The sequence below is a fragment of the Calonectris borealis genome, chromosome 28, assembly GCF_964195595.1.
Source record: "Calonectris borealis chromosome 28, bCalBor7.hap1.2, whole genome shotgun sequence".
In the NCBI taxonomy this organism is placed as follows: Eukaryota; Metazoa; Chordata; class Aves; order Procellariiformes; family Procellariidae; genus Calonectris; species Calonectris borealis.
In genome coordinates, this window is record NC_134339.1 from 4,001,177 (window position 1) to 4,027,802 (window position 26,626).

The 26,626-nt window shown below is 48.5% G+C and overlaps 1 protein-coding gene across 3 annotated transcripts in view; it reads left to right on the forward strand.

Moving 5' to 3' along the window:
- The window catches only part of STK11 (serine/threonine kinase 11), a 46,113-nt gene that overhangs the window by 17,541 nt on the left and 1,946 nt on the right, over positions 1-26,626 (forward strand). For 2 of the 3 annotated variants that reach the window (XM_075175341.1, XM_075175342.1), the window contains exons 5-9: positions 63-199; positions 720-847; positions 8,684-8,741; positions 17,546-17,739; positions 26,101-26,335. In XM_075175341.1, coding sequence (XP_075031442.1) covers positions 63-199; positions 720-847; positions 8,684-8,741; positions 17,546-17,739; positions 26,101-26,309 — 726 coding nt within the window. In that variant the 3' untranslated portion in view covers positions 26,310-26,335. Of the gene's footprint in view, positions 1-62; positions 200-719; positions 848-8,683; positions 8,742-17,545; positions 17,740-26,100; positions 26,336-26,626 lie in introns of those variants that run through there. The other variant, XM_075175343.1, reaches the window with a different exon arrangement.

Consider the following 26,626-nt stretch of genomic DNA (forward strand, 5'->3'; position numbering starts at 1 on the left):
TTCTAACAGTTACAATTTGTCTGCCTTGAAAGTTTAAAACCAATCGGTCTCTTCTGCTGCAGGCATTGCATCCGTTTGCAGAGGATGACACGTGCAGAACGAGCCAAGGGTCGCCAGCATTCCAGCCACCGGAAATTGCCAATGGCCTTGACACCTTTTCAGGCTTTAAAGTAGACATCTGGTCTGCCGGGGTCACACTGTAAGTGCCCGTGCAGCATCCAGGAATTGCAATAAAAAATTACAAGCCCCCAAATAGCTCAGTCTTGTGCATCTGCTGTCATCGCTGCTCTTCTGTGTGTTGTTGGGGGGAGCAGGGAGGGTATATGTGTGTTGGTCCCTCCTTTGGATAGGTGTGTGTTCCCCAAAGTGCTTGTAATTCTGAAGAAAGTTATCTTTACTCTCAGTGGGTAACTCTGCCAGTCATTTCTCAGCATCCGAGATGCGCAGCTACTGTAATAATAGAAACCACAAATATCTCTAGTATTTATTTTTAAGTTTCTTCCATCCCAGCCTGTCAGGGAGGTGTCTTGGTGGTTTTGACTCATGTGAATGAAGAGGCTGTGATAAAGGAAGGCTAAGTTTAAAGAGGCATTCCAAATACCGTCAAATATTCATCTTTTAGTTTCCTCTTGGCTTCTTTTGGTTTACATAGTCATGTAAGAACTGAACACCTGTTCTGTGTGCTTTTTCTCATACAGCTTCTCCTTCTGCCTTTACAGATACAACATTACAACGGGTCTATACCCCTTTGAAGGGGATAATATCTATAAATTATTTGAAAACATCGGGAAAGGTGACTACACAATTCCAGAGGATTGTGGTCCTCCACTCTCAGACTTATTGAGAGGTGAGTCTCCCAACTGACTCTAAAAGAATGGGCAAAATCTATAGGTGCAACAAATGCTCAGCTTGCATAATGCCAGGGGATCGCTTCATTCCAAGTATCCTGTAAAGATATAGGATCGTGTTAGAAAGGGGGGCTATGCTTATGAACCTTATAAGACTTTGAAAGATCTTTAACACTGCTATTTTCCTGAGATACACTAAAACCTGCATGGGTTGCAGTCACTACTCTATCAAGAGGTGGTTCTTGCATTGTTTCTTGTGCTCTGAGAAGCTTTTAAACCTGAAGACAAAGCTCACAAGACGTTAAATTTAAAATGGCACCATACCATTGATACGGGTTTTGCAAGTGAGAAGACTCAGTTAACTAATTCCTTGCTCAAGCTTTCTATGATGTGAAATACTGAGTACTCAGGTTTCCTGTCCTTCCTCATCAGCCTCTGCTCTGAATTTATTTGCTTCAATCCCAGTTGTCTCCTTCTTCCCCCGAAATGTAGAGTTGCAAGGATATTGGAGCAAAGTGACTGGTGCCCACTTTCACAACAGGGCTGTGATAGAAATAGGAGTAGCACTTTCTGGGTAGAAGGAGAGGGTTGTGGTTTTTGTTTGGTTTTGTTTTGGTTTTTTGTTCCTGTCACTTACTGCAATAGTTTGAACAGTCTCTACTTTTGAAAGCTGAGTAGTCAGGGCGGTGCTGTGCATAGCAGCCAATTTGGTGATGCCCGTTTGGCAGCAGCGAGGATGTGATTCTAGCATGTGGGCGATCCTGACCAGAGTTCCTGCTGCCTCATTGAAAGGGAAGCAAGCAGGTGCCGTAGTGCTCCCCAGCCCTCAGCACGGGCTTGCACTCTCTTCTTTGTCTTCAACTGTTTGTGAAAGATCAGACCCTCAAATACGAAATGATGCTGTCTTGTTTCAAGCTTATTTTTCTGGTTCTTGTGCTACACGGGGTTAGGAGGTTAGTGTGGGTGAAGAGCTGTGGGGCACTGTGAGCAAACTGAGTCAGCTTCCCTTCCTCCTGTCAGGAGTGTCATCAGGTCTGCTTGTAATATGGGTGTTATCGCTGAACGGGGGGGTTGTGTCCTGCGCTGTGTCCTCTACGTGGTCACGGTGCTGTTGCAGTTTGTGGCTAGCGAAAAGGTCAACAATTTCAAAGCATTTTACGGCTGCACTTCATGCTACAAACGGCAGCAGTTGTGCATCTGCAGGAAAGGCTGCGCTGCCCGTGGGCTCCCGGCTCCGGCGTGGATGGCTGCGAGGAGCTGCAGCTCCAACCTGGACTCGCTTTCTTGCCCCGTAGGTTCACCTCTGCCGCGGCCCGGTGCGGTGCCGGGGACGCGGGCGTCCTCGCTCGGTGCCGGCTGCGTGCCGGGTGGTGGCGGCAGGTGGTGCTGTGTGTCCGAGCTCTGCCTGCCGCTGCCTCCGGCGGGGCTCCCCTCGGCCCCCCGCCGCCGAGGAGGTGGCAGACCCCCTGCAATCCCACTCATAAGAGACTATTTTAGCTTATCTGGCCCCATACCGATTATGAAATAAGCTATTTCTATGTGTTTCAAAAAGCATTAACTAGCTTTAACAGCTTTCAGAAAGCATTACATAAGGCATTGCTTCAAATTGCGCTCAGCACAGCCGGTGTCTTGGCCGTTCTGCTGGGACTAGCGTGGCTACTGCTTATGGCCCAGCACCTCAGACTGATGCGTGTTTCATGTCGTATCCGCGTGCCCCGGGGAACGATGTCCTGATCTATGTGTGGTGTTTGATTTGTGAATGCTGACTCAAAACACAGCCTTTTTTATTAGCTTGGGAATTGCCCAAATGGAGTAAATCCAGTGGTCCATCTAGACGGGCAGCCAGTCTTCTAAAGCAGCCAGCAGAAATCATTTGAGGTTTGTGATAAGCCTCTCAGCTGCACTTAGTGTTGTCCCCCAGGGAAAATGAGCGTGGCAGTTGTTTCTCTTTTCTTGTCCTAAGGATATTGATAGCTTCAAATCTTCTGCTTCATTAGCAGAATAACTCCCTTTTGAGTTCTCTTTCCATCCTCTGTATGAGATCTGGAGTCAGAATCTCCTACTTTTCCTTCTGTCTCATTTTAATCAGAGGAGCCTCGCACCTCACGCCATTTGTCCGTGTCTTCCAGCCTGTTTGAGTTGCCTCCTTCATCCTAGCTGCTGTCTATCTTCATCCCTTCTGTGTGTGGACACTGCAGAGATGCAAGTCGAGTGTGTTTGGTAGGCAGAGGAGCTTGCCTGGGAGGAGGTGTCTAGGTCTCTCTATCAACTTGACCCTTTCTTCCAGGGTGGTGGGAAGTCCTAAGGATTCCTCCCTCCATCCCACCTGAGAACACTCTCCCACCCCTCATCTTGTCGTATGCATCTATTACACAGTAAAAGCTGGCAAAAACTCCTGATATTCTCCTTGTTTAACGCACTTCACTTTTTCTAGTAGTTAGAGTACCCAGTGGGCCTGAGGTGACTGAATTATGGAGTGGGATTGCCCCAGCTCCCTCCACGCTGTGGAGGCCTCAGCATCTCCGCAGCCCAGCAGATAGCAAGGCATCTGCTGAAGGTGAGGGCCGAGCCTGGCAGTGGTGATACTACGTAGCTATGGTGACAAAACCTGAACGCTTTATTTAGTTCATGCTTTTCCTCCAGAACATCTGCATTTCCTGGTAGGTGCCCGCTACTTCTGCAGCAGATTGAAACTGAATCAAAAGCCTGCAGATCAGATATTGTCAATGGCTGTCTGTTGCTTTTATATGAGCAGCACAGACACCCACAGCTCTATCTCACTAGAGACTTTGTTTTGCCTTTGCATTGCTTTTAAAAGACTCTTAAAGCACTCTGCAGTGCTGCAAGCATTTGTTCTGGTTTTATTGTAAGGAAGAATTCAGTATGCTGCAAAGTGCTTGTTTCCTCTCTGGCTATAAGTGCTGTGTTGACCATAGTACCGGTCTGGCTGTGAAGCAAACACTAGAATACACTTTTTAAGGTTTTTTCCTGTTCTTCTGATGACTATTTTTTTAGTGTGTGGTTTGTGTTTTTTTTTTTTTTTTTTACTTTTCTCCCCTCCTTGAGCTTGTTCTTATTTCTTTGTTCCTCTTTCCAGACGAAGCAGAATTTAGAGGACTTAAAGATTCTGTGGTATTTGACTTGTAAAGAGACTTGCATGACAGTGTATTTCAACAGATTAGTTGGGATGCTGCTCTTCTTTTTGTCTCCCTAATCAGGGATGAAGCTTTATTTATACCCTTCACTGATGGAAAAGAGAAGGGCTAGTGCTGTTCTGCCTTCTGTGTGTACAGTCAGTAAAGATGTATCAGAGTGGAAGCATTTATAAATAGCCTTAAGGTTCTTCTGTCACCATCTGCACATGACTTACCAACTTGTATGCAGTTTGCTTCTGGACAAGAAAAATGCACAAGGTCAGCTTTTCTTCCTCCTTTTCTAATATACTTCTACTGAAAGAGAAAGCTCTGAGACTGCAGTCTCTGCGTTAAGCATCTGAATTGATTTCCAGGCTCTGCTACAGACTTTGTGACAGGGGACAAATTGGTTAGTTCCTCAGTGTTTTGTTTTCTCACTTCTGCGTAACTGCCATGATCTTTCATTACAGGGATAGTGAGAGGATGTGCGTTCTGATGACAGTGGGATGCTTTAATTCGGTAGTAGCAGGGAGTCCCCGGAGCCCGCAGGCAGGCTGGTGTCTATAACCCATCCAGTGGCAAGTCTTCCGCATGTGTTTGATCAAAGACTCAAGGTTTGCCTGCAGAGGGAGTTTTTGGTCAGAACGCCTGGCTATGCTTGTGGAGGATGGAGAGGGGAAAAGTCCTGTCTCACTTTACAAATTGGACTTATACTGCTTTTATATCGGTTGTTTTAAATGTTGACTCTGAAGTGAAATCTGGGTTGAGTTCATTAACTCTTGCTGCTAGATTTTTCCCCCCCACCCCCTGCTTCTCAAACAACATACCTAAGATTGTGCTGTCTGCTAAAAACTAGGTATTCTACCACATGATATAATGCTATGCTTGTTCAGGATTATTGAAGTGTGTGGGCTGGAGTCTGTAAGGAGCTCAAGACAGGTTCGTGATCTCCAGTTTCCGGATTGCCACTTGACATAATTTGAAAGGGGTTTGAGACTGCCGGCGTGCTGTAATGGGCACGATATCCCATGTATGGGCACAGCGAATCCTTCTGAAATACCACGGGAGCAGAGGTTTGCGAGTTAGGCGTCCTCCTGAAGAATCGCCCTGTTGCAGTGTGTCTCATCTCTACTCGCAGATAAACTGCATGGAAATCTTTACCGTAAATGGTAGAGAGTATGTGTGGTTGCTGTGGGCAGACGCTCTCAGATGACTTGACTGGTGAATAGTACATGATGTTTTGCCTTGGTGAAGTCTCCTTTCAGCACAGGACTTCAGCCACAATGCTGTCATGAGTCAGAGCTGAATGCACGAATGTACATTTTTGGTGATTGGACTTTCCATTTTCTTTCAAACATTGCCCAAAATATGGTCCTCTCTCATTAAAGTAAACATTCTTTTTACTCAATTATCTTCTTTATGCCTTTTTAATTGCTTGAGAACAATACAGCTCTCTGCACCACAGCTATTTGTAACTGGTGCTGTTAGGCCTCTTTTTATAATTTACCTTAGAACTTTATCCTCTGCTTGTACCGGTTTCATCTGGCAAATGCCTTAAATTTCTTTGTTAGGCCTGTCATTCCTTAAACAGTGTTTGAATTGCTGCATGTTTATTTTTTTCCTTTGGTCAAAGTGAGCGGCTTGTGAGGGTGCTCCAACTCCTCTTCTGCAGCACCCTAGTGAAATTAATCCCAAAGTGAAAGCGCAAGAGCCTTGAGACAGTCCCACTGTACGTCAGATTTCTATGAAGAGTTTCCAGTTGTATCTGCTTGGATGTGCAGAAGTTTACCCTGAACTTGATGATAACAAGCTGGATTCCAAAAACACCTTGAAATGTGGTCTTTAAAGAAATAAATTGGGGAGGGAGAGGTAGTGTCCTGACTTACCTGTTTCTGATTACATTAATCAGATAACCTAGCCAGTACTTGCTTTGGTGTCCCCTAGACTCCATGCAAGATCTCTTTGCAGTCCTATTTCTTTAAAAAAAAAAAGCAGCGAACACATTTGAGCAGCTTAGCTGTGAAGCTACTGTCTAATAATCTTATTAATAGGTCATTTAATTAGGTGTAGGATTTTTTTTCTGAACCACCTTCCCATCTTGTTTTCCAATTATTACTACACTTTTCTTGTAAGGTGAGGAGAAATTTTGTCTGAGCGTGAGAAAACTCCTTTACTGCAAGGGTGGCTGAGCACTGGAACAGGTTGCACAGGGGGGTTGTAGAGTTTCCATCCTTAGAGACATTCAAAACCCAACTGGACACAGTCCTGGGCAAGCTGACCCTGCTTTGAGCGAGAGGGTTGCACTGATGATCTCCAGAGGTCCCTTCCGACCTCAGCTGTTCTGTGATTCCGAGAAGGCCGCAGGGACTGCTATGGACACGTGCTGGAGTACAGAAGAAAGGAGGAACGCACATTGCAAGGACCTTTCTTGTGGAGAAAGTCCCTGATAGAGGCTGTGTTCGGTGTTAAACTGATAATTATTTTTTTTTAACTGTAAGGGAGTTTATTTCGTAGTACTCACTGAAAAAAGGGGGGCTTTCTCTGGCATCGTTTCATTATCTATGGCTAAGGTGAGGAAACAACTTGGAATTAGCCCTGCAAAAGCACCTAAATGTTGTATTACAAGCGTTGTAGCACTTTGCAGGACAGCAAGATTCGGGATCAAATCCCTTCTCTGCTGAAGATGGTTCCACCATACCTTCCCTTCTCTCACCCTTACTGTAAGAGCATCTCAAAATACACTTTCAGTGGTGTTCCTCAGTAGCAGACCTAGCAGGTGAGCTGTTCAGCTTCTGGCACTGTCGCTGGCATTAATCACCTCCTGCCACATACAGTTTTCATCTGTAGCTGCAGCCTGGACTGCTGGTTGCTTGTTTATAGGGCTTTAGTCTATTCAGGGGAGAATATACCCAAGGTAAGGAACTACTCTCAAAGTTTAGAGCTCTTGAGCAGGGAGCTATTGCTTTAGCTCCAGTCGAGATCAGCCTTGTAACTCTAGTATAGCCATACGGTGGGTTTTATGGTCTCGGCAAGGCAAGTATAAATTTCCAGTATGCTCTGTCTAAAGAGCTCTGAAGAGTTGGGCTCTGAAGACTCTAGTGCCTTGAGTTCGTGAGGCCAGATGCTTGTGATGCACTTGACCTTCTCTAGCCTGGAGAGGTCTTCCCATGTTTCTTTAACCTACTTCATCGTGATGTAATGTGGATCAGTAGCGACCCCATCTGCCTTAAGCTATTGGTGCTGTCATCAGCACTGATAAATCTTTACAAATTGCCATGGCAAACTGTATTTTGGTTTCTGGGGGGAAAATAACTTCAGTCCTTCCGCGCTATACCTTTTCTTTGCCCGTGTTCGTTACTGTTAGTAATGTGATACAAACTGAACTGACAAGGAAGATGTTCTGGATCAGCTTTTGTTATCACATTTGCTGTTGGTGATTTATCTCTTCCATTACCTTTGTTCAACAGTATTGCAGAAATTCATCTGCAAACCTCTTGCAACTTCTTACTTGAACTACAATGTCTTTTTCCAGCCCTCCCTTCCTAAGTGTCCATCCAAATGTATTTCCCATCCTTGTGTGTTCACTGTGTCCTTGTACTGGCTCTCCCCAGCACTCTGCACTGTTTGCTCCTTGTCCTGACTTTTTCAACTCCTGTTTGACAGTCTGTTCTCCTTCCTAGCCTTTCTTTTCTTCTGGTTGCGGGAGATGGGGTCCTCCTGTTCTCTCATCTCTTTCCAAAACCTTACTCTTCATACTACCTGTGCAAGACTCAACAGTGTCAGTGCTTCAAGAGCAACAAGGGGGTATCATCCAGTAAAAGCAAAACTCCTTGTAATGTACAGCAGTGAGACTTTGTTAACATTGATTAGATGAATATATTCTTGGAACCTTCATTGGAGAATATCTTGGATGCTGCTGGATAAGACTTGTTAGGTCCCACTGGCTAGTTTCTGAAGAAGATGGCAAAATTTGCTACTTCCCTTCTGTTGAGTTGTGAAGCTTTTTAAAGACAGTAGAGCAGAGTGGGCATCTCATGAGTCTGTTTAAGGAATCCACCTCCCTCTGTCCTAGAGAGAATACAGATAAGCTACTTTTCCTCTCCCCCCCTCTTCTCACCCCCACCCCAGTTATCTTAGCAGGTGATGCCAGACATCAAACTCCTGGCTAGGGCAAAAGGAGGGACAGTAGGATTATTTTTTTTGTCGGTTCTCCCCAGCTGTACTTCCAGAATAGAATTTCACTAGACTACAGTTTCTGGAATGCTGAGCAACTGGATATGTGCTATGCCTAAGGCTTTGGCTCTTCCATGGAGAAAGTTCATAGCATTATCTGTGAAATGCAAAGTCTTGATGTTCTTTGCCTGGAGACATGCTTGGATATATGATCCAGGGCTGTACGAGCCTCTGTCCCTGCAGTGTGAAGGAGGGAAGGATCCTATCCACTTTGCAGGTGGGGAAACTGAGGAACAGACTTGATCAGGTAGTCAGCAATGAAGTCGTGATTTTGTGCTGAGCTTCCTGTGACCGATGCAGCAGCTTCTTCCTGGAGGTAAAGGCTCCCTAAGCTGCCAGGAGGACTGGACACAGCAGCCGCTGTTGGGGGCGGGAGGTGGGAGGGAGGGGTAGAGCTTTATGCTTCCTGTCTTCAACTTGGCTGAGAGCATCTGTGATCACACCTGGACTTTTTTTCCTTCTTTTCAGGGATGCTTGAATACGACCCAGCCAAGAGATTTTCAATACAGCAGATAAGGCAGCACAAGTGAGTGTTCAGCTTCTTCCTATTAGTCATTCTCTTTCTGCTTCTTATGCTAATGTACCTGTGCTATTGCTCTCAACTCATTTTTCCTTTTGACAGCAGACACATGGAAGTCACTAGATATCCTTCCTCCAGCTCTGCTGGAGCTCTGGCAACCTCTACTTGGCTTTTTTCCCTCCTATTAGAGCATCCGGTTAAAGCATTTGAATTGCTAACCGGTAAATAATGAATATGTTGAAAATATGTTTCTAGCGTGACTGGTTCTTGATAATTACGGGTTCTGGATAATTTTTTTCAGAGGTCAGCTAGTACTAATGGAGCAGAAGAGCAGGGGTTCCTTAAAGCTGGGTTATTGAACTAGGACTGTGTAGTAATGTGTGTTAGTTTTGGTTTTCTGGACAGTCTGGTGACAGAAATATCCCTTGGTATTTGCTCCATATGGAATCAGTGTGTGGAGAAGCGTTCCAGGACAATAGGAAAATTTTTTTTCTTTCTCTTTAATGTCATACTCCTCCCTCCTCCATATCCTCTCCCTTTATCCTTGCCATTGTCTGAGGGGGGAAAGGCCCCGTTATCTCTGAGGGTTTTTTTATTTAAAGGATCTGTTTGAACATGCTGCCTCTGAGCAGAGATTTCCTGGGCGGATAAAAGTACAAGAACAAAAAGCATCATAAGGATGCTTCATCGCGGAGGCTGCATTAGCTTATCTCCTATTTGAATAGGAAGTGCTTCTGAGGACATGCAGAGCTGCCTGCTGGACCGCAGCTGCTCGGCAGAGGTCCTGCCTACAAGCTTGCCCAGAAAGCTTTTGGGAACCTTGTAAAAACAAGGCTCTGATCCTGGAAGGTGATGGGCCTCCTTTGTGCTGCCTGCAGGCAGGAAGAGCACTATTTTCTTGTTGTGTCTCTGAAAAAAACCAGCAGCGGTAGCCGTGTGCTGTCAGATGATGATCCCTGGTAGATGTTATGGCATGGGAGGCATCTGCAGGAGCCACAGAACAAAACCTGACAGGCTTGAACTGCACTGGTGTTCTGCAGGGGAGCAACTGCGACCTACCCCTGACGAAGATCAAAGAGGCTGGGGAGGCAGGTCTTGTGTAGCTGCCTGGTCAATTAATTAAACAGGCTGACTCTTTTAAATAGTAGCCAAGCACCGTGCATTGGTTGTTTCACTGGGTCTGGGAGATGATAGGAGCAGGCATTTGCTTTTCAAGTCTGCCTTTTCCCATGCACATGCCTCCCAATAATAGTGGGCCGTAAAAGAGACTGCTTGGGGCTGGCCTCTTAAATGCCACGTGGCATTTAAAGCACCATATAGAGCTGGTCTTTGAAACAATAGCTCCTGCTGTTACTGACTCTCCTCCCATCTACCACTGAGGACTAGAGTGCTTCAAGCTAGGCAGCAAAGCACTGTATGCTTTTGTACTTCGTAATGAAGTAGTTCTCCTGTTCATCACAGCTAGTCGTAGGGTGGTGATCAGCTTGCCACGCAGTCAGACTGATGCTTTGTCAGTAAGCACTGTAAAGAAGCATTGCAGGAATTAAGTCTGTGGGGTACGTTAGTAGGTGTTGAGAAAAGCACTGCAAGCACTTTCTTTCCTATCAATGTTGTGGGTCAAAGGCTGCAGTGAACTGCCCCTAAGCTCGGGACAGTGTAGTTGGTTCTCATCTGTCACTATCTGCTGGGTATTTGAGCTAGTTACCCAACTCTATATTCTTGATTTTATACTTCTCCCATGTGGCAGTGAGTTTTTGCGTCAGCTTTGCCCAGCTGGAAGCAAAAAGGTTTCTCTAGAGACCCTGCCTGTAGCTAGAAAGCAGGAGAAACTAGAGCATGCTTCTGGCATGGAGGGCAGTCGCAAATCTCCCATGCTCTATAGGCACAGCCTGCCCTCTAATTGGGCACAGCTGCTGGTGGTGAGGCTTTTCAGCTCATAGCACTGAGAGGGGCTGAAGAAAGACTCTACCTGCAAACACAGGAGCATTTCCAAGGCTTAGTCTCTTATTAGTTTTCTGTGAGCTTAGCCAGTGCTTCTTAACAGGCTTTTCTCCCCTATTAGTAATTGCCTCCTTCCTCCTGCTGTGGCATCCTAATAATTACATCAAGCACAGCAGAGCTTGCAGCCTTGGGCTTTGGATGTCCATCTCCTTTTTGTGGAGTAGCATTGTGCTAAAGAATCCAATGTTTGGTTCTCTTGGCTTTTCTTTAAACAGAAGAGAAGCTTAGCCCTTATGCTTAACCTGACCCTGATTTTTTTTTTTTTTTTTTTTTTTAATATTGAACAAAGCAATCGGAAGGACAGCAGGTAGCCATTCAGTTATTGTCAGAGGGTTTTTGGAAAGCATTTTAGTAAGAAAAGACTTGATTTCTAGAATCCTTAGATTTCTAGCGTGTGTGGGAGTAATAGTCATTAATGATTTTGGGTTTCTTTACACTCCTCCCACAAAAGCATGTGTTAAGGCACAGGAACTAGACTATAGAAACATCAAGCGACTTACCCGGGCTGCCCTGCTGAGATGGATACTGGCTCAAACCAGAATTACCCAGTGCCTTTCCGTGCTGCTGGAAGTCGTCTTTTATGTCTTTGAGCTGATGTTACTGGTGACTTGCTCATATGGACAGTCAAGATTATCAAAGTGCGCTGAAAATCAACAGCAATAAGCCCCCATGTCCTGGGCAGTGTTTTTTGCATTGGAGCCAAACGCTGCTAGACCAGGCTCGTGTCAGGACGATGGGAAGGGGCCGCGTTCCCCTGTCGTGCGGGGAAGGGTGATCCCAAGGGAAGCGTCACGGAGCAGGTGTCCTGCGGCCGTGGAGCTGGGCGCTCAGGATCCATCCAGAGCTGGATAAACAGCTCACATCTCACCTTCCGTAAAGTGATGTTTCTTGCTGTTGAAGTGGGATCAAGGATAAAAGGCTTAATCAGTGGGTCAGGGGAGACACTGAGGAAGTATTGAGTATTGCTCTGTGAAGCAACAGAGCTGCAGGAGGCAGAGAAGGCAGCCAGGCACGTGTTTATTGCCCAGCAATGGTAATTCTGCCATTCCTCCCTTTATCCTTCTCAGCTACTCCAAATGCTTTCCCCCCCTGTAGTGGCAGCCCTGTAGGAAGAGTCTGCTTAATTTTATACCTGCCAGCTGCCTTCCTCTTCTCCTCACTTCTGTAACTAAACTCTTGCACCAAACTCATGTTTCTGCACTTCGTTCTAATTCAGCAGAACAAAGCTAAATTCTCTCCTTCTTTGCTTTCAGAGGCTTTTCAAACCTCGTCCATCTGTGCAGTGCAGACCTACGAGTTGTAAATTGAAATGAATTAAAACTCTCTCAGCCTGTCATGTAAGAGTTTATGAACTGCCAGAAGCTGACCCCTGAATAACAATGAGAGAGCCTTGAAACCTGCTCTTCCCAGAAGGATCTGGATAGGATGATGTCCAATGGAAAACTGACACTTTTAGTTCACCTCTGTGAATATTTTGTACTCCTGGGGTGGGGGCATGGGGCAGTGAAGAAAAGCTGCCAAGAGCCAGGGAGTTAGCCACCTGCTCCCTATAGATTATTCACCATCTCCTCTCTACCCCGTGCTTTTGCTGAAGGGCTTAATGCTCGTATACTGCATTTTGTAACTAATTCACTGACCCTGCTGCAGCACTTAAAGTGATGAAGTGGATGCAGAATTCTACCCCTGTCCCTTGTTTCCAAGGCAACCATCTTGCCTTCCTTCTCCAGAAGTGTCACACTTAATTTGTTCAGTCATAGATACGATTGCAAGAGTTTATAGCAAGAAAGGGAAGGCACTTCCACCTTTTATTAGTGGAGGTGCAAATTAACCTGCTGGGCTAGTGTCTCCTCCTGACCTCCTGGAGGCTGCCGTGCCACCTTCCCGGGCGCTTTTGCTCACCCGAGATGTTTGGAGGGGAGCTGTTGGATGCTCTGCCGTGCTGTTCAAACCCCGGGTACTGGAGCCCTTGGAAATCTGTGTGTGTTTGCCACTGTAGATTCCTTTGCAGGTGCCGAGCGTGCTCCTTGACTTCTGTGCCTGCATTTAAGGGAGTGAGAGGGGTTTCCCTTAACCTCTGCTGCAGCATGTATACTCACGGGCTTTTCCCATGCCTTGTCCGTGGTGTCATGCAGTAATCTCCCCTCGGTGGGACGCACAAAAAAAGCACTCCTCCTCTCCTTTCTTGCTGAGGCACCTGGGTCTGCCTTCCTTCCCTGTGGCAGGCACACGGAAGGAATCTTTGGTTCTTCTACCCACGTTCTGCAAATCAGTTTCATAATGCAACTGTGTGTGGCGTGTTAAAGGAATGTGAGTCTCCATCTGTGCACAGAACACCTCTCCTCGTAGGAGTCTGGATCTCACCTTTGGCCCTAGCATCACCCAGGGGAAAACTGCTTCTCTTTCTTCCTCATTTCTATTTTTTTTAAGAACTTGGACATCTCTTGATATTACAGGAGTTGGAGCAGTGATTGCAGGGACGCCGCTATATATTTATTGCTAGCATGTGCTGCCTTTCCCCGGGGCATACTGTTGTGTGCCTTCCGCGTTTGCGAGAGTACTGAGTTAAACTGGAATGCTGTTAGTTGCTTCTTGTGGTGACGGTGACCTTCCAGTAAGCTTGAAGCCCTTACATGGTATCATGGAAGGTGGAGAATCGTTCATAACTGATCCTTGCTGGCAGGGTGGTGATCTGCAGCTTGGCATCTGGTTTCAGAGAAAATTGTCGATATACGAAACAAGCAAACTGAAATATTTGTGACCTAGAATGGGAAGTGAATTAGCTGTAAGTATTTGGAAGCTGCAGCTGTGCTTACTGATTCTTATTTTAACCTTGCTTATACCAGAACTTGAAAAAAGCAGAGTGATGACTTCTGATGTGAAATTCGATCTTGGAAGCTGCAAACCAGACAGGCTCATTAAGCATTGGTCAACCCAGATTCCTTTTTTCATTCAGTCCTTGACCCTTGCTGCCTTATCTCCCTGTAGATTATAGCAACCCGTCTGGATGCCACTTCTTAACTGGCAGGATCACAATTTTATACTTGTGCTGCTGCTGTCTGGAGTTTCTGTGCTTTGCAGACATTCTCAACAAGCTTGCAAAGTAGTAAGAAATGATCTCTTACTACTGCTCCCTTCACTCTGTTTCAAAGGGCTGGGAGTGGCTGAGAAATGTTTCACAGATCAGGGAGGAATCTGCCTCTTCCAAGGGATGTTCTGGACAAGGGGCACTTTTGAGATCTGCAAAAGTTTTTCTTTTCCCTTAGGGTTAAAGCGTCGGTCTGCGAGCACCAGGTAAATGGCTATGTTTGTGCCAGGGCAGTTGGCTCGGGAAACATTAGTGAAACTGGGAGTAAATGGTGAAATAGGGCACTCTGTCAGTAGTACTCTAATCCAGACCCAGTGTTTCAGGGTCAGCGGTGAAGGCAGGGTGAGGAGGGACTTTCTCTCATCCGCGTTGCTGACCGATGGGAGAGTTGCACTGTGGGAGAGTAGCTGCTTTCTGGCTTAGTCAGTGGCCAGTAGCTTCCTGAGCCAGATTAGGGCATTTGATGGAGCCAGTGGTCCTCAGCTGAAGAGCAAATCTTCACTAATAACATTTAGCACCAGTGCAGAAAGCAGGATCTCTGTCCCTGCTGGAACATTGCTTGCCAGGAAATACTCTGCTACTCTGTACAGAATTGCTTGAGGCACCTTCCAAGAGGTCTTTGATTTTCTTAGAACTTCAATGAATTTCTCTCCTCACTCTATATCCTCATTACCATATATGCATATGCAAGTATTTGAAATCACCTCCCAGAGGATGGAATCATTATGACTAGAGTACAGTGATTCAGGTTTCTGCTGTTAATAAAAACCTATTTTTACTCTCCTGGTAAGTAGGACAGAAGGAAAGAAAGAGGCAGAGCTGAAATACAGCAAAATAAAAACACTAGTTGCTATAGACTTCTAGGCTTTCTCCCTTTAAAATACTCCTTTTCATAACAGTCATTCTGATCTCATTTGTCCTGTATATTCCATTCTCCTTAGGTCCCTGGCATTTAGTTTGGGTCCCCCTAGCTCCAGTGCCCCTGGCAAAAATAGCTGGTGGCTGTGTTGGGTCTTCTGTTCCTGTGCGAGATGATCCTGCCAGGCTGGATCAGCCTAGGCTGAACTTGCTATCTTGGCAGTCACTTCCTTGATGAAAGCAGCCTCCCAAGGAAAGGAAATCAAATGATCCAATTAGGAGTGCTGTGTGCCATGCACATCACCAAGGAAGCCATCCACAGGATTTGCTAAAACTGTTGGCCAAAATCTAGTTATGCTGGACGTGCTCACTTCCTGCTAGCCCAGTAGCTGGGATGACATTTTACTTAACTCTTGTAATGCCACTTCATGCACCAGAGGTCATACTTGACAAATTAGATCTGCGTTCAGGTCACTTTCCTAAAATACGCTGCTTTTACCACAGCTTCCAGTATAGTCATGGTATGGCCGTGGAAGAAATGCCAGTAGATCCACATCGGTGTGTAACTGGAACGTGCCAACCTCATCACTGTTTGGGGCGTTGTGCATCCGTTCAGACTAAGCATGCAAGGATGGAATATGATTCCTTGCATGACGTTGACATGTTCTGTGATTAACCAAAATACATTTCCTTTTAAACGTTTAGGCTGTCGGGACTACTTCACTCTTTCTTACTGCAAACGGCAAGATACTGCCTTCCTCAGAGCAGCAGGCTGACTTTAAAACTCAATCACTACAGAGAAAACGGTTTGGGGATGCTAATTGTGAAGCGGGGTTTCTGGATAAGGGTTCACCCCCCCTTTGAATCCTAGCTGATTTGATCCAGTAGCTACATTTTCATTTGTTTATCTCCTAACTCCTAGCTTTTGCTGGATAGTTTTGTTAGATTGCCCCTTTTTTTTTTAGGCCTACTGTCAAAGCAATGTAAGACTGGAACAAAATTATAGTTACCATTCTTTTGTGCGGGAGGTGCATCCAACCCTTACTTCCTAAAATGAATTTGGAACTGGAGTGATAAAAAAACAGATGGCTCAGGTTTGTAAGAGCTCTTTGGTGACTGGCTTCAGGCCCTCCTCAGTGGTTATCAGCCAGGAGTTACTGGATGCCCGTGCGAACTACGGAGGGGGAAGCACTCGTGTCACATCAGGCTTGTCTAGGGCAGCAGTCGTCAGGCAAAGAAGTGAATATGCCGTGAGGGGATAATTTTAGATCTTGCTCTGCTTTTGAGGTGTGTTTTCAGAGAGACCTTAAGTCGCTTCCTAAAGCAGCACCCTTTTGTGGCTTAAAGTAAACTTTGAGAGGGGAAAAAGGCTTAGACTTTCTAGGCTACCTCCTGTTGTGAAAGACTCTGAATGTCCCTTTGTGCAGGTAAGTGGCATCTACATAATATTTAGCAAGGTGAGCACAAAAGTGCAGTTTTGCTTTGTTACTGTGCAAAGACCAGGAAGAATAGGTCCCGGTGGCGTAAGTGACATCCAGCCCACAGCGTAGAAATAGGGCGGTTGGTATCAGTGCCAATTCAACAGTTTATCAGGAAAGCAGGCTGCAGTTCAGGAGATGGTTCTAAATGTGGGAGGTTTTGATGCTTTCTGACCCTCCCTTCGTGTAGAATCACCCTCCAGGGCAAGGCATAAGTAACAGCCTGATGAAGTGCTCCGTAGGACAGCCTCCCCACCAGCAGGGACAGCCAGCTGCTGGGCGCACCACCTTCGGCAGCAGAACACCACCATTTATCGGGGAGGGAGCGACTGGATGGCCATCGCCTGACCTTTTCGTTTGCTAGCCATAGGCAGCTGATTCTCCCTGCTGTGGGACATGTTGCAGGGAGAGCAAGGAGCAGCAGGAGGTGTGTGGGCTGGAAAGTTCCTCCTAGGTCTGGAGGAATTTCTGTTCACACCTGCATTCAAGAGAGGATTGGTAGTGCGGAGGTTCTAGCAATACTTTTCTAGAAAACTTTCGGTGCCTACATGCAGTGCTGATAGATGTCCCAGAGACGGTCTGGTGTCGGAACCCTGCTATGAGAGTACGATAAAAACGAAAGAGGCCACCCATATGGCTTCTGAGATGCTGATGTGATGTAAGCCTGTTGGATTCTTGATCTGATTAAGAACAGCTTTCAGAGCTGATATCCCTTACTGGGCAGATGGTAGCACTATGGCTACTGGTTTTAATGGTAACAGATGTCCCTTGAGACAGAGGTGGGATAAGAAGATTATAAGCATTTTTGCTGTGGTCTTCTTGAAAACTGCCTGTTAAAGGAGCTTGTGAGTAAATAACACTCTCCTTAGATTGACATTCTGCAACCTTTCTTTTGTCTTGTTGCGCTGGATTAGCCTCAACTTCAGGATAGAAGTTTCTCCTTCCCTGCTTGCTTTGGCAATACAACTCAGGAGCTCTAGCAGCTCTAATAATGTGTTTTGACTTAAGGGTAGGTAGTTTGGCCTTGAGTTGGTGATGGGGAAAACGTTCCTGCACTCCGTTTCCAAGCAGACCTGTTAGTTTCTCCTTAGCTGACAAAGCACCCAGTGGATGGAGCACCTTGTGGAGTGGCTTACGCTGCTGTTGGTGTCCCTGCAGCGTTGTCAGCACGACAGACTTGCCTTTCTTGACGCTCGCCTCTCTTGGTTATTACACATTTAAAAAACCTGCAGTGGCATAAAACTGGCTAGGAAGTTTTCCAAAAGCAAACTGCACATACCTTTGAATATTGGGGTGGAATGGGACCATCTCGTAGCGTCAAGGATTTCTCCATGCCTTCTGAAAAGCGAAGCTGTACTGATGAAACTCTGCTCTTGGACTCTTTGCAGTTGGTTTCGTAAGAAACATGCTCAGGCAGAGGCTCTGGTGCCCATACCTCCCAGCCCAGAAACAAAGGACAGGTGGAGAAGTATGACGGCGGTGCCTTATCTGGAAGATCTGCATGGCTACAATGAGGAAGAAGATGACGACTTGTATGACATTGAAGATGATATCATCTACACTCAGGACTTCACAGTACCAGGTAGGAGAGAATGATGCTGGAATGGGTAGGGCAGAAGTGGCTTTTTGGTTTTTGTCTGTTTAAAGCTTTTTAGGAAAGGCCTTGAGGTCTGAATAATCCTTTCAGTGGAGGAGACTATTGATTATTAAGTGGTGTGAGTGACGCATAGTGAGCGAGCCACGATGCTCCGGATGCCTTGGTCCTTTATTTGATCAACCAGGATGCCCCTTTCTGTGTGTTACCCATATGCCAATTTCCTGCCTTCATCCAGTAATAGCTTGCTCCTGCTGGACTCTGTTGTTTAGCACATTTAATTCTTTTGGCTGGTTTTGCTAGACTAAGTTATTTTGGAGCAGAGCCCTAAAATGACTCAGTGTTCAGAGTAGATGGCACATCTGGAGAAGAAGGGTGCTTGTAGCCTTACACTGAGACCTTTTTTCTGCTCCAGTCTTGGTAACTGTCTGGTTACAGGCTTGCTTCTTTCTTTATTAGGGATTTCCTGTTGTTGTAAGGTAAAACAACCAGTAAGTACAGGGGCGTGTGTGGTTTTAACCATGCAGTTCTTACAAAGTGGTGGTAATCAAGTAGCTTTCCTTCTTTGGCCTCTCTGTACCTGTAAGCCGTGTAGCTTGTGAGCAGAAGGCTGAAGGGCATGTCTGCGGTAAGTCTAAAGACAAAGACTGCTCAGCTTTACAGGCATTGCAGCAGCGGTACTGTATCAAGGCAGCAGTTTCCTTGTCTTGCTGCCTGTGTTCTCACTGCCTACATCAACAGAACATGAGTTTCTAGATTAATTGCTCCAGCCTGGTTTAATTGTTTTGGAAGGAAGGTTTCAAGTACTGTTTGTAGGGATGTTGATTTACTTTACCGCAGTGTGATTAGAGGTACCTGCAACTGAGCTTTCCTTGTGAGAAAGCCCTAGTTTCTGTAGTTCAAGACTAACCAAACTGCTTTAGTTTTTCCTTAATGACGGCCTGGTGGGCTTCTGTGGACCTGAGTAAAAGCAAGGTCTGGTTTTACCAAATCTTGCACCTGAAGACCTTGTTTTTCTCTTGGTTTCCTGGTTAGGCAGCAGTTGCTTTTCTGAAGCACTATCATGGAAGAATAGTGTCAGGCCTTGAATTGTAATAAGCCTCAAATTGTACCCAATGCTCAAAATTTCTTTGGGCACCAACTTGAAACAAGATTGGCTTCCAAGGGGAGAAGGGGAGAGGCTGCTTTGAGCCCAACTCGCTAAGCCAGCGCTTCGCTCCATGCTGTATGACATCCTTGGGTAACAGTCCCCAACAGGGTGTCCGTTCAGATGTTCAGCCAAACGGATATGTAGGTGGGTCCGAGGTGGAGCCTGCCAAGATGAAGGGAGTCTCATCAAAGTGAAATAGATTTATTTCCAAGTGCTGATTCACTGGTGACAGTCGAGTAATTTATAACCTTTTCTAATAGAACTAATGTCCCAGTGCCAGCTGGGTGACCTGCAGAGCTCTGTCCTTTGCTCTCTTCTTACATCCTGCAGACTTTTGTGCTAGAATCTGACCAGGGCCGAGCCTTTCCTCACAGCTTAGTGGAGGCTTTTTCAAAGGAGGGATCCTCTTAAAAATGTGATAGACTCACTGAAGCACATACTTGATTGCTAGGGCCTTTCTAAGTACAGAAGCAGGAGAGAAGAGGACTTGCCAGATGCCTTCCCTGTTGTCAGAGGTTAGCCATTTTCCTCTGCAAGAGCTCTCGCCGGGAACAGCCCATGCATAAGTGCCCGAGATGTAATTCTGCAGAAATGTTGGGGCTGGAAGCCCCGTCACGGACAACGGGGCCTGAGCACAATGATGAGGCTGCCACGCTTGAAAATCCATAACCAGCATCACTTGCATCCCTTTCTAATTTTACATTTTCCTTTCTGAACTGGCTTCAAGAGGCAGAAGGAAGATATGGTTGGTCTGTGTGTGCCCAGAACCTCCCTTGGAGAGCCAGCCTTCCAAGATGATAACCTCTGTGAGAGCAGATCTGTTGCTCTTAGCACTTGACTGTCTCGCAGCCAACCCCAGAGCCCACAGGACAGTCTGTTACTGCTTTTTTGGGCGTCAGTCTAGAGAATAAGCGTGTGCATGTCTCTAACGGTGCTCTGTTGCTTCCCTGTGCGTTCCCAGCTGCAGAGGAGGAAGCTGAGGCAGGGCTTAGAGGACGGAGCGGAGCACTGAGCAGTCATGACGAGGTGTTTGGAGAGGAAGCCGTGCTCCCACCGGCTGTGGGCGCAGAAGAGGAGCGTGAAGCTTAGCCTAGGCCCCAAAGCTACTGCCCTGTTGGGCTTTCCATGGCCTGAGCTAATTGCAGTGGCTGGAGAGTGCAGGATCATCTCCTTGCTTCCCCCAAGCTTCATCAGGATCCTACCTATCTCCAGGACAGTTGTGTTATTTCCAAAGCAGATAACCTTGTTCTGCAAGGGAATCATTCTTTGTATTTTTAGGCAAAGGGTAGCTGTAGGGGTTCAGCTCGCTGCAGAGGAAGGCAGTTTGTGACCCCTTTCAGAGTGGGTTACTTGGCTTGTGAAATCCAGCCCATTCCTGCAGACCTGCCCCACGAATGACTTTGTACAGAAGATGTATTCCTGTCTGTTCTCACTCAAGTTAAAATGTTTTGTTTCTTTTTAACGCAGGTGATTAGCCTGCGTTGCTGTCTGGTTTATGCACTTCAGTGTGATTAAAAAGTGGAAGCTTAGGTAGACTTCCAACATCAGAGAGTGGTTGTGTGTCCAGCAGGCCCAGGACAGAGCTGTCTGTCCTGGTTGCTGTTGAGGGTCTCTGGCCTGCGGCACTGCAGCTGTGTGTTGCATGTTATCGTCTGCGTTTGGAAAAACAGCATGCTCTGCCCTTCCTCTGAAGAACAGCAGAGTGTGCGAGATCCTCTTCTCGGTCGGGTGAGGGTTGGCGCTGAGCCCTCCGCCCTGAGTGGGCGAAGCGTTGTGCCCACGTGTGCACGCTTTCCTGCTGTTGGACTGTCGGTATCCGCTCCCAGGCCTCCCCCGGCCGTGGGTGGCTGCGGCCGCATCCCACGGGCAGCGTTACTGCCCCGTGCGCGGCCGGGAGCCTGGCCTGTGCTGGTGCAGGTGCTCCTGCAGCAGCCATGTCTATCTGCCAGCTGAGGTGGATGTACCCCCACACACAGGCAGGTGACTCTGATAGTGGGAGATCATCTCCAGAATGGTAATATCAGCTATTATACCCTCCTAATGCAAACAGCAGCATTTAAACCCAAATAAGAGCTGTCATTTCAGAAGATGACAGGCAAATTACTGGAAGATTTTTTAAGTTCTCATGTGTAATTTGTGCTGTTTCAGAGGGATTTGAGACCTAAAGGCTAATTGTGGCCCCATAGACCAGCGCTTCCCATGTTACAGTTAGCCAGGGTGGATGGGCTGGACATGATTTTGGTTTAACTTAACTGGTGGATAAAATAACCTTTCCGTTACTTTAAGAGTTGTTGCTTAATTGCTTAGGTAGATAGTAAAATAAAGCGTTGTTTCCAGCCAGTCTGAATGTCCTCTTCCCAGCACTCGGGTGCTTGTAGTGTTGGTGACTGAGTGCATCCGTGAAGGGTGGATTCTTTGGGGGCTATCAAACACAGCAGTCCAGGTAAGGGCTAGAGCTCAGGAAGTCCCCAGGGAACCATCCGGAGCAGGAGGAGGGTTTCTCTATGCTGGATGTTCTCCTGCTGCTCCTGAGCAGCCGTCACTGTCAGGCTTAGGTAGCTCGTTGAGTCTGAACACATGTGGCTCTTTGGGAACATATTTGAGCATGGAACAAATTCCTCTCCCTTAGACAAATCGCCTCTGGTTTGGCTTGCCCTAGAAAGGACAGAAAGGATAGTCCAGTGTGCCCCCAAACCCGGCAGGAACAGATTTGATTTGGGCTTAAGCACTGAACAGCTGAGAACCGGTCCGCTGTGATGGATCATTCTCTCTACTTCAGCCTACAGCTTCTGATCAGTCTGTGATGGAGGTCAAGCTGTTCACAGGACTTGTAGAGATCCCTCAAAATAAGGCCTTAAAATAAGATCCCTTCACAAAAAAAAAAGGGTAACGGGCTGGTGAGATGGGATACGAAGGTGCAGTTTACAGATGGACAGAAATCCCCCCACCAGAAGTGCAACCCACCAAGCTCACGGGAGGAGTGGGGGTGAGGGGGGAGCCTAGCGTGGGTACAGTATGCTCCGGTGGGCTTGCGTGGCATTTGCAAAGGCAGGGGGGCAGCTTGCATAGAGAATAAATGTTAATCTTTTTTTACCTGAGTCTTCCTGCAGGATCCTTTTGAACTTGCTCAGCTCCATGCGACTGTTACATCTCTAACAGTGACGCCATATTAAAATAAAAATTTAAAAAAACTTGTAAGTGACTGATCAATTCAGTTGTGGCTCTGCTGGGCAGCGAGAGCAGGAGCAGAAGTGACTCACAGGTGGGAGTGGGTGTTCAGTTTGGGAGGGGAAGAGGGGGAACCTCATTAAATCTTGCATTCTTCAGAGGAAGAAGGGGCTTTGAGAATGTGCTTTTATTTTTAAAGGGTTATTTAAAGATTTATGCAGCTCTGTAGAGAGCTTTAAATGTTACGTGCCCCTGGTTCAATCGGTGTTAAACATCTCTTCCAAGGGAAGTGCTGAGGAGAGAATAACTGTGGCACTGAGCACGTGACAAAGCATCCTCTCCAGAAGTGGCTGCCTTCTTATTTGGAGAGAGGCAGCATATGCAATAAATGGATGTAAGCATCTTGCTTGTTGCTTTTGTGCTGCGTTTCAGATTTAGAAGGCTGTGCTCTGCTTTTTTCTCCCCTACCGTTAACCCCTTCCTCCGCTGCAGCCCAGTCCTCCCGCAGAGGCAAATGGCTGCATAGCTCGATTCTGGTTTTTTTTGTTTTGCTTCCTTAGCATTCCTGTCTGAGGCTGGAAAATAAAGTCAGGACTGGAGTCTTTAAGTAAAGCCTGGTGCTTGAAAAGGTGCGTTTCTAGCTGCAAATCATGTATGCATGTTTGTGTCTGACAAACACAGCAATTCAAAAGCTCTTCATGGTTTTATTTTGAAACCTTTTTTGTGCCTGAATGAGCTGGATGGAGCCATTAAGAAATGTGAGAGGTGGCAAGGATGAACATGCACGTTTTCAATGCCTCTCTCAGCCCTCCTTTTATTTATTTTATTTTTAGCACTGTTCAGCTGGTAATGGTAAGGTAGGATATAGCTGTTCGAACAGACACGGCACTGGGTCACTGGCTTCCGCGTGGGCAGACAGTTGCCAAGACTTCATCCCATGTTGAATTTTTATTTTCATTAATTTGAACGTCAGCAGCTGTCATTGGTGAAGGAGGTAAAATTAGCTTGCAATTCACCCTCCCTCCTTGGTATCCATAATAGACTCCTGGGACTGTGCTTTTCAAGCAGGGTGGGAGGGGAGGAGGGAAGAGTCACACAAAAGACAAATGAACTGTTTGGATTTTTTTTTTTTTCCCCCTCCCCAGTCAGAAATGTTAATGGACTTGGCCTGAGTTCAGCTGAGGGAGGGGAAGGATAAGTGTTCAGCTTTGCTCTGAGTGGGGTTATCTGAGGCTCTGCAGACGTGCGGTTGGGATGTAGGGAGAAGAGGAAAAACCCTGAACTCCGGGTGCGGGGTCTGGCCGGGCTGCGCTGCTCTCGGGCTGCAGCCTGACCCACGGCGAGCTGCTCTGCTCCGAGTCACTGGGGAGAGCCCCATCCCTGGAGGTGTGTCCCCCTCTTCTGGAGGGGCTCTTGGAAAGGGCTGAGGTGTCCAAGCTCTAACAAGTCACCCCCTTTTAAGGGCTCGGAAGCCGGTCAGATCGATAGCAGGTCTGTAAGCGCACAGCCGGATATGGCTGGCGTTTCTGCTTCGTGCTCCTGAGCCTCTCACCTTGCCAGTCATTTTCAGAAAGTATTCGAGGTAGTGACAGATGTCCAGGGTACCTCCGTCCCGTGTGGTGAGCTGTACGAGGAGCTGATCTGTTGTTTCTCGGGGGGTGCAAGGCTGGACAGCCCCCCCCTGGGGAGCGCAGTGGGTGCCATCGGCTCTGGCAGCGATAGGCTTGGGTGCACGAAGCCCGGAGCCATCCCTGGCGAGTCGATCCTTGTCTCTTCCCCTGGCGAGGCAGAAGCGCTCAGGTAAGCGGCAACAAGCCAGTAACGAGGAGCTGTATCAAGACTTGGTGGAGCTGTCGGGGAGGGGTATAAGGGGCAGCTCACCAGCGGGTCTGTGGGGGAATCAACTGCACTTGTAACCTGGAATCTCCCTACAACAGGCAGACCTGTCCTACCCTCCCTCTCGCGCTGTTTTTGGGCCCCTGTCCCCAGCCTCTGGTAGACCAGCAGTACTTCACCCCGTTTTGCCTGGCCAGAGATTCAGCTCTGGCGTGCTGCAGTGTCCAAACCACGGCACCGGGAAGGTGCTCCCAAGCTCTTAGCAAGCCGGGAGCACAGCTGACTGGCTTGAAGAGCTGCCTGCTTTGATCTGTAGATCAATCAGCAGGGTAATTTCTCAAGGTAGTTCCTGCCTGAGCCCAGCTCTGCAGCTAAGCCTGCTTTTAGGGGGAGAAGTCCACTCCCCGGTGAGCAACCCTGGTTCTCTGGTGCTCGCAGCCTGCGCCAGGCCGTGCCTGGCCATGGAAGTGCTCAATCTGCTGCCTTATTTCCAAGGATGCGTTTTTGCTCTAGCCTGCTGGGTGTTGCCCTGTCGCAGCCTGCACTTTACTCCCGGTCTTTGCACCAGTGAGGCTTTACCAAAGCCGGTCAGAGGAGCCGTGGTCTGTGCTGGGTCCGGGCTCCTGCCGCCTTTGCTGCTTCAGGTCTCTGCGAGCGTTCAGCGAGGCTGATCCCCCTCCCCACGAGCACGAGCCCTCCAGGGAGAGGAAGGTGGGTGCTGAAGGTGACTTTGTCTGAGCGAGGTGACCTCCATGTCCCCTTGTTTCCCAAATGACTCTTCACTCACGGAGGACATGCGGGGCTCCCTGTAAGAGCCGTGCGGGGATGGAGGACGGGAGCAGAGTGGACGGGAACCCGCAGCGGTACCCGGGAGGGATGCGGCGAGGCAGAGGAGAGCACGGGGTCCGCAGTGGACCTCGCTGATCTCCAGAGGAGAAGTGGCTCTCCCACCGCCCCCATCCCCGCCTGTGTCCCCCTCCTCCCCGAGCTCAGCAGTGGTGGGGTGATCATTGGCGCAAGTACAGAGAGATGACGTGCCGTTCGGCCTTGGCGGAGAAAGGATTGAGCATCCTTTAAAGAAAATTATACATAATCGTCTTACAGCCTTCGCTTCTACTCAAACCTCTGAGTCATAACTGAAGGGCCCTGGAGCGTGACGTTCCTGCTGGAAGGAAATTGCCTCGGCTGGATCCGGTGGGGGGGAGCCGGGAACCTGACGAATCCTCTCATCAGCCCTGCGTCTGGCCGGGGGATGCGCCGCGTTACCGATGGGAGCGCTGGGCTGCGTGTGCGGCGGTGTCCCCTCCCGCTCCGGGCCAGGGCTGCGCCGGGGGGGGCCCTTTGTCACTCCCCGGGTGAATGGACGTGACCGGAGCCCCGGTCCAGCCATGGCAGCAGGCAGATGCCTCTGGAAATGGCTCTTCATCTGCTGTGCTGAGTCACGCTGAGCTGGACCACAGAGGAGGGGAGAGGGGCTGATCTGAAGCCCTTCTCCCGTCTGGGTGTCCCCTTTAGGGGACGGTGGCATGCCTGAGCTGCTGCATCGCTGCCTGAACGGGCAGTGCCCTCAGCCCAGCCAGACGTGGCCGTGCTGCCGCAGGCGGAGCAGTCCTTCCCGTGCGCTGCGAAAGCAGATGGGTCTTTGCTCTACAAACACATCAGGCCCCTGGGTGCTCCGCAGGTCGGTGGATGGGGCTGGGACTTGCACCCTCCTCCAGAGAAGGTAGCAGGAGGGAGGAGGAGGAGGAGGAGGAGTAACTTCCTCCACTGCTGCCCCTCTGCTCCCCAGCCAGGAGCCGGGCTGCTGCCTGGGGGTTCAGGGTGGGCATGGCGGCTGCCCAGGGAAGAGGGGGCACGCCGTTCTCGAGGCCTGGACTGGCCGTGCCCATGGTTCTTGCTCACTGCCTCAGGTTTTCTCTTGTGTGCTGGGGACCACCAGCTGCTGTGTGCTGGAGAAACAGGGGTAAAACCAGTCCTCAGTGGGAGCAGGGAGGGAGACGTGGCCTCGGACTCCCTGCCTCACGCATCCCCCGTTTGAGCTGCTTCTCCTGTGGTCCTCAAAGGTGTAGAAAAGGGCTGTCATTTCCCTCGGGAGCAGCGTGCCTTCTGAGCGAGGGGAAGGGTTGCTCTTCGGTGGAGGCCATGCTCCGGGTCCGCTGCCCTCCCTCTGCCTCACCACCTCTCTTCCCTTGCAGGACAGGTGCCTGAGGAGGAGGCAGGGCAGAACGGGCAGAGCCGCGGCAAAGGGCTGCCCAAGGCCGTGTGCATGAACGGGACGGAGACGGGACAGCTGAGCACCAAATCGAAGGCAGAGCGGCGGGCGAGCGCCTCTTCCAACCCCTCCCGCAAAGCCTGCTCTGCCAGCAGCAAGATCCGCAAGCTCTCCACCTGCAAGCAGCAGTGAGGCGGGAGCCCCCGCGCTCTGCACAGGTACGGGCAGCCCGGTCCCCGCGGGGGGGTGGCCGCCCTGGGTGACTGCCCAGGGAAGTGGTGGGGGGGGGACATCTGTGCCTGCCCCAACCGTGGGCAGCAGGAGGGAGCTAGAAAGGGTGTTTTCTAGTCCCAGATGTGGAGAGGGGAGAGGTCTGGGTCCTGAGCAGCCCTGTGCAAATGTGCCTGGCATCCAGAGCCAGGATCCCCTGCAGTGTTGGGGGGTGCAGAGCCCAGTGGGGACCCCCGTGTGCTTCCTCCTCCTTGTGCCCTGCTCTGCTGCTTGCCCGG